This window comes from Mangifera indica, chromosome 4, assembly GCF_011075055.1.
Source record: "Mangifera indica cultivar Alphonso chromosome 4, CATAS_Mindica_2.1, whole genome shotgun sequence".
NCBI classification, from domain to species: Eukaryota; Viridiplantae; Streptophyta; class Magnoliopsida; order Sapindales; family Anacardiaceae; genus Mangifera; species Mangifera indica.
In genome coordinates, this window is record NC_058140.1 from 2,439,086 (window position 1) to 2,446,901 (window position 7,816).

Consider the following 7,816-nt stretch of genomic DNA (forward strand, 5'->3'; position numbering starts at 1 on the left):
CTAGAGAGTGGAAATGAAAACTTTTGATAATTATAATAATTTTCCATGAACTCTCTAACATGCATTTTTTATTATTTATTGTTAAACGATAAGGATTACTCTCTATCAAATCAAAACACACAATCATATATTCTCATTAACAAGTGGATTGTCAAGATTCATTGTTCAAAGATTGTGGCATTCAACTAAATAATTATACTTATAATCCCATATGTCCAATAAATAAGGGTTATATAGAGATATTAAAATGCCATTTTTTACATTAACTGTTATTACGATAATAGATTATAAACTCAAGAATTAATAATATAATTATAAATATAAGTTTTTAAATAACCGGTTGAACTATTTTAAAAACACCACTTATTTTATTATTAATTCATTGTCTTGTAATTTATTATGCTAATTTAGATATCGTTGATAAAATTTTTAGGATCAACACGATCAAACATGATTATAACAAGTTCTGACTTATAGCTAGTAAGTAGTTAAATGTCATGTCTAATTTGTTTTACGAGGATGGGTACAATTTCTAATCAAATTATTGAAATATATGCACCAAATCAATTATTGCAACTAGTGTTCTAAATACAGAAAAATGAAAATGACATAAATTTATATTAAAAGTCAAATTGTTAGTTAAAATGATGATATGGATATCCACATTCGGAAATATGAAATTATCAATTTTTTATTAAAAAAATAATTTTTTATATTAAAAACTAATTTTTGAGATTAAATCATTATTTGTAATTAAAAACTAAATTTTTATTATTTTTTATGGTTGATTTTAAACTAATCAAATCATTTCCAAAACAAAATATAACAAATATTTTGATACTATTAATAGCAAATATTAAAAATTTAGTCACTCATATAAAAGAATATGAAAATTCAAATTTTTTCAATAACAAAATCTAAGAGTACAATCCATTTAATAGACTAAACAAAATTGGGTTATTCCGATTAAAAAAATAGATAGTTCAGTATCTTTAGGTGGTTCTGGTCCTAGAATGAAAATTCAATATTAAAAATAGATCGAATAAGACGAAAAATTAGGAAAAAGTTTAATGTTGTACACAATGATATATTTTAGAGCTCCAATATATATATTATAATGCTGCAATGTTATAAAACATGAAATCCATATTAAATAAAACTATGCATATAAACAAATTATATAAACTTATTTGTACAAATTGAGGTGACAGTTGATAATTGAATGATGCGATTATTTACCTTTTATCTCATTTCATTTTAAACACTACAAGAAAACTGATATTAACAAGAGGAAAATAAGGAACGAATAAAACTCCGGTTGTTATAAGTGATATTTTTATTATTTTAGTAACTAATTATTTATATTTTTATTAAAAATAAATAAATATATAAGTTTAACAAAGAGAAAATAACTGTTAGAAATTCATTTATTGTTGTTAAAAAGTTTCAACTATATGGAAAATCCTATTGTTAATATTTTTAATGGGGAAAATTATAACGATAGACGATGACGAGATTTTTTTCTTTGTTAAGACTTTTTAATAACGAAAAATAAACTTTTAATAATTATTTTTCTCTTATTAAAATCATAAATTTATTTATTTTTAATGAGAGTATAAATAATTGATCATTAAAATCATGAAAATAGTATTTATGACAATTGGATATTTATCTATTCATTATTTTTTTTTCACTAATATTAGATTTTTTTAATGAAAGTCACCTAATTAAATATCATCATTTTAATTTATAGAGATAAATTTATATTATTTATTTACGCATATAGTAATATCCTCCCTAATTTAACAATAATATGTTGTTTATTTTCTTTGAAAATCTGTGTACAACTGCCAGTCTGCCACCAGCTAAATTGACGTGTGATCCAAAGTCCAAAGTTTATCTCAACCACATTTCTAAATGCAGAAATATGGTCTTATACATAATTAAATGGAAATAAGATTAAATGTACTTGATAGGATTATATGAATATGGAGATCACAAAGTGTCAGCAGAAGATTTATCGGATCACAAAATGAAAGATCTCATTTGAGTCAACCATATGAGTTTGGTTAGTTTAATTTATTTAAATCAGCAAGCAATATACATATCGAAAGCAAAAATTTAATGCAGAGATCCAGAGATAAAATAATTGTTTACATGTTGCATCTATAATCAATGTAGCTTGCATCCACGGGATTTAGTCTAAGGAAATCAAATCCAGTGATAAAAAAAAAAATTTTATATATAAAAGAATATGAATTTAAATTTCGTTTAACGATAAATCAAAATCAAAATTTTAACTTACATAATTCAGTGATTATAAAGTCAATCATTAGATCCGAGAATTGACTTGTTAGTGTGGTTGGTTTGGTCCTGAAAGTGGCAATTATCAAGTTCCCCTTAACTTTAAGGCCTTTAGCCACTGGTCTTGAAATTCCTTCAAGCACGAGTCAAAAATATTGTATCCACGATATCAGCTCAATCAAACTATTCTGCAAGAAGAATAAAAGAAACAAACACAGAACAAGGAAGCAATACTAAGTCACACAAATAAAAGAGCCTGACCATTCAAAAACCAAAGTTAAAAATGCAACAACATTTAGGTTAAACCGAAATGAAGAAAAGATTGATTTAAATACCACGAATAAGCAATATGATAGTGCACCAGCCAAATCAAAACAGAATCAGATAATGAAAACATTGTGTGTAAAAAAAAGAAAGGGTCAGTACAAATATGATCACAAAGTACATCCTTTACAAGCTTAATGTTCATGGTTTGCTAAAATACATTTGCACAAATCCTATTGTGTCGGGCAGTATATGATACTAGGGCAGTTTTGGTTGCATAAAACATGCGGAAATGGCAATTTGGAAATTAAATATTTGCTTCCTGGAAGCACTTCATCAAGCAATGTGCATGATTCCTGTGTTTAAATTTTATAATCCTAGTTAATAGGAATTAATATTAGAAGGCAAGAGTAATATTGCTTAGCAAAAAAAATATACATATATATTAGAAGGTAAGCCATTACGGTATTCCTGACCCACTGAAATCAATATATTAATTGTAGAAGATAAGGCAGCACGATATTCTAGATCCACTGAAATCAATATAGAAGGGAAGGCCAATCTATCGTTTATCATATTAGGGTTCTATTTGTACTCCAATATTGTTTTTGAAAATTACACTTGTCGGTAGAAAAGGATGGCTCAGAGTGGACAGCTTGAGATTGATTTAGAAATCCAAGCGCCTACTGAAAACTTCTACCACGTTTTCAAAATCCAATGCCAACATCTTCCCAGTATCTCTTCTGACCATGTGAAGGGAGTCGATTTGCATGAAGGAGAGTGGGGCAAGGATGGCTCCGTCAAGACCTGGAAATACACTGTTGGTAAGCCAATATTAATAACCTAAGCTAGGCTCTTTAAGTTTTATTAATTATTATTTTTGGTAATCAATATTAGGGCATTTATTGATTTCAAGGGACAAAACGAAAACAAAACATAACAAAAATCTATTTTGAAATATTGAATAAATTCAATTATGTTGAAATATGGTCATGATCAGGATTGCAAATGAGTTAAACCAAGTTACTCATTAACTATTTTTAGCTCAGTTTGACCATTATTAAATGAAACTCAAATTTATTGTTACATTATTTGATAAGCTTGTGAGCTCAAGGCTTAAATCAGGTATAATAATAATAAACCTTTAAAATTTTAAAATCTATATATACTTAAAATTTTATTTTTTAATTCTAAATATATATATATATATATATATATATATATATATATATATATATATATATATATATATATATATATATATATATATATGTATTTATCTAAACTTGCAACTCTCTCTATTCGCTCTACTGCAGCCCTAGTCATCATAGAATTGATATTAAAACGTCTTTCTTGGAAACGCTGTTCTCTTTCTTGCAACTCTCTTGACTTGACTATATTGCAGTCCTAGTAATGATAGAATTGACATTAAGACGTATTTTTTTGGAAACAATCTCTCTCTCTCTTGCCTAACCGATTGGCTTATAGGCGCTTTAATTTTTTTTTTTAAGGTAACTAGACGCTTTAAATTCTTGCTATTTACTATTTAAGGCACCATTTAGAGTTTATAAAAAGTTTTGTCTTTTCTTGGAGAATCATAGGAGGAAAAGAGGAGAGCTATAAGGAGAAGATTTTCTTTGATGACGAAAAGAAACTGGTAACTTTTGTGGGGTTGCATGGACATGTGTTCAAGAATTACAAGAGCTGGAAGAATATATTTCAGGCCACTCCAAAGGATGAAAAAAGCTGCGTCGTTAAACATATTCTGGAATATGAGAAACTGAATGAGACTGTTTCAGAGCCACATGAATACCTAGATTTCATGGTTAAAATTACCCAAGACATTGCAGCTCATCTTGGCAAGCAGGCATAGATGAGTTCAAACGATGCCGTTTGTCGATTTTACTATGCATTACTACTCTTTATAATATAAAATAATTTATGATAATTAATGTTTACTTAAAACCGACCAGCGGGTTGGTTTTACTGTTTAAGTAATTTGTGAGATTGTGCGAGAAGTCTTGTGATGAGAATAACCTAGTAAAATGTGTGATGAGCATGTTTAATAAATTGGCTGTTTCCAAGGTAGTTTCTTCATTTTTCGTTTCGTTTGAAAATTTTCTGATACAAAATAACGTTAATTATAATTTGATTCAATAAAACTAAATAATTAAATAATTAAATAAAAGTTTAGATATAATAAATAAGGATAACTTTACAGTTTAGGAGTTATGACTTAGGTGGACTTATCAATAAAATTATGTATATAATTTTTATAAACAAACACCGATATATCATCATATCCATTCATATAATGACATATCATTATTTATGTATAAAATTGTGCACATAACACTACTCTTAACTAATTAGATTTCTTATGGAAGAGTCCAATAATCTTCTATATAGGTTGTTACTCTTCCAAAACCCTAATACAACAATTTTAACTATTAACAATTGTTATTTAAAGAGTGTTTAGAAGAAGAAGTCTCAACAATCCAAAAAGAAAATCAAGTGCTTTATGTATTCAAAGGATATAATTTTTCTAGACACTTTTATAAACCTTAATTTTAAATCAGTATTTTACATATAATTTAGTGTATATGATGATCCTACGGAGTAGATCGATTTAAAATCCAATACGTGGAGCTGTTGTTTTCCACCATGACAAAGATTCTGAATAAAAAAAACAAAAAGATTAAATCACTGAGAAAATCCCATATTCCTACTCTAATGATTCATATTTTGGTAGGTGAGAATTAAGTTTGAAAGCCTGTTTAAACGTTTATTTCTATAGATATATGCAAAACTGGTAGGTTGGACCGTTTAACATAAAAGTGGCTTCCATAGCTTATACATATTGACACTCATCAAGTCTTTTCCTCATTGAAATCAAGTTCAATCACAAAATCTAAATTTGGGAAGATTTTTTTTTCCAAATATTTTAGTATGGGTCTGGTTGGTAAGATGGAAATTGAAGTGGAGATCAAGTCTCCAGCTGACAAATTCTACAACACATTTAGCAGCAAGGCGCACACAATCCCAAACATGTCACCTGATACTATTCATGCGGTTGAGTTACATGAAGGAAACTGGGACAGCCATGGCTCCGTCAAGCTCTGGACTTTCACTGCATGTATTTACAGTAGAGTAATATTACATGTTCATACAAATTATACAAAATTATTCTTACACCCTGATATAGTGACATCTGATTGGATGATTTTGAAATGAGAGAACAAATAAACAATTATATCACCTAATCACAAACTATCACTTCAGTTTATACAAATTATATATATATATATATATATATATATATATATATATATATATATTTAAAAGATCTTATATGTGCCACTATAGAGATTATTGATTTTGAATAAAAAAATAATAACGTTATATCATACTTACATGTTTTAAATATGATAATTTAACATTTAAAAAAATTTAAAACTCACAAATCAATTTTTAAAATATTTTCAAACCCCAATATATTTTAAAGTTGTTATATAATTTTAATAGTTAAAATATGACATTTATATTCATAATTTGTTATATTATATTCAATTCTTTAGAGGTGTAATATCATTTTTGAAATTATTGGGGGTAGCTTGATATTTCAAAAATTTTCAGAAGATCCCTAAACTTTTTTAAATTTTCAATAAAACCTCTAATATTTTTAAAAATTATATGATTAAAAAACCTCTATTTATAAGAAGAAAGGAACATGAGGGGGTGAAAAAAAAATGAAAGTAAGAGATTTTTTATATAATTTGGATGTTTAAAAAATATGTTTTTATCTTTGTTAATTTATAGTTATATAATAATTTTAAAAAATAAAACAGTAAGGATAAAATGATACTTTCACTTTCTAAGATGGGTGTTTCATTAATAAAATTTAATTTTAGGTATTTATGTCAATTAAGGGTACGGCCAAACATTGGGTGGGAAAATTAATTCACTCTAAAAAAAAGTAATGTTGCATTTATGTTATGAAATATGAAACCCAAAATTAGCAATAATATGTAATTTATTTTCTTCTGAAAATGTAGGTACAACTGCCACCCAGCTAAATTGATATTTCCTTCAAAATCCAAACATTATCTCTACCACTCTCCTAAATGCGGAAACATGATCTCTTACAAAATTAAATTGAAAGAAGATTAAATACACTGGACAGGCTTGAGTCACCTTCAAAATTAATTGTGTCAGATGGTGGCGTGGATGTGAGATCACAAAGTGTCAGCACTGAATTCATACAGATCACAAATCACCTTGAGTGGGTCAGCATATCAGTGGAGGCAAATTTTGTTGTCTAAAACATGTGGGCATGACAACTTCGAAATTAAATATTTGCTTCTTGAAAGTTCTTTGAATCGTATATAGGAAAGTATCAGTTTTGAATGTTAGTTTTATATAAGGCCAAAGGACTATTTCCCATCCAAAGTATGCGTATTTTCTAAGTTTTCCTTCGTTAACTTTGAAAATCTCATTTATCTATCTATAGACAGTTAAAATTAATCGAATTCATTAGTTATATCATTTTTCCACCCTCTCTAAACCCTAAAAACTAATAATTTCACTCTAATCCAAAGGGGGAAAATATAGCAGTATCTGAAAACATATCTTGTGGGCTAATATTGTTTTTTAAAACTTGGGTTAGGGGAAATAGTTAATTTTTAGGGTTTAAGGGGGAAAATTAAATCAAATTTAAGTTTATTTTTTATAATACAGACAAAATAATGATTTTATCCTTAAAACCGTTAGTTTTAACCGTCTATAGATGGACAAATAAGAATTTCAAAGTTAATAGAGGGAATCTTAGGAAAACAACATACCTTGGTGTGAGATCACAAAGTGTTAGCACTGAATTCATACATATCACAAATCACCTTGGGTGGGTCAGCATATCAATAGAGGCAAATTTTGTTGTCTAAAACATGTGGGCATGACAATTTCGAAATTAAATATTTGCTTCTTGAAAGTTCTTTGAATCGTATTGGAAAGTATTAGTTTTGAATGTTAGTTTGATATAACATTCAACTCTCTAATTTTAATAACTAATTTTTGGATTATTGTCCTTCTAAGGTTTATATGCCAAAATTTCAAGAAGCTAGTATGAAGTTAATGCACAATCCACTCGCATGGGTGTCATGGTTGTTGAGAGGAGTGTGAGACTTGGATCATGTATAGACTTATGGAGTAAGATTAGACTTTAAGCTTTTCAATGCTAACCTCTGTAAGC

General features: G+C 27.5%; 1 protein-coding gene across 1 annotated transcript; it reads left to right on the plus strand.

Moving 5' to 3' along the window:
- The first annotated feature begins 3,154 nt into the window (after positions 1-3,154).
- Positions 3,155-4,652, plus strand: LOC123215097 (MLP-like protein 43). Its single transcript, XM_044635157.1, has 2 exons — positions 3,155-3,392; positions 4,170-4,652. The coding sequence occupies exons 1-2, from the start codon at positions 3,206-3,208 to the stop codon at positions 4,439-4,441; spliced, it is 459 nt and encodes a 152-aa protein (XP_044491092.1). The 5' UTR covers positions 3,155-3,205; the 3' UTR covers positions 4,442-4,652.
- Positions 4,653-7,816: the final 3,164 nt, after the last annotated feature.

Excerpts from the sequence above, each read along its gene's own strand:
- LOC123215097 (XM_044635157.1), top strand. The coding sequence starts at position 3,206 with ATGGCTCAGAGTGGACAGCTTGAGATTGATTTAGAAATCCAAGCGCCT. Across the intron at positions 3,393-4,169 it reads GACCTGGAAATACACTGTTG|GAGGAAAAGAGGAGAGCTAT; the intron begins GTAAGCCAATAT and ends GGAGAATCATAG.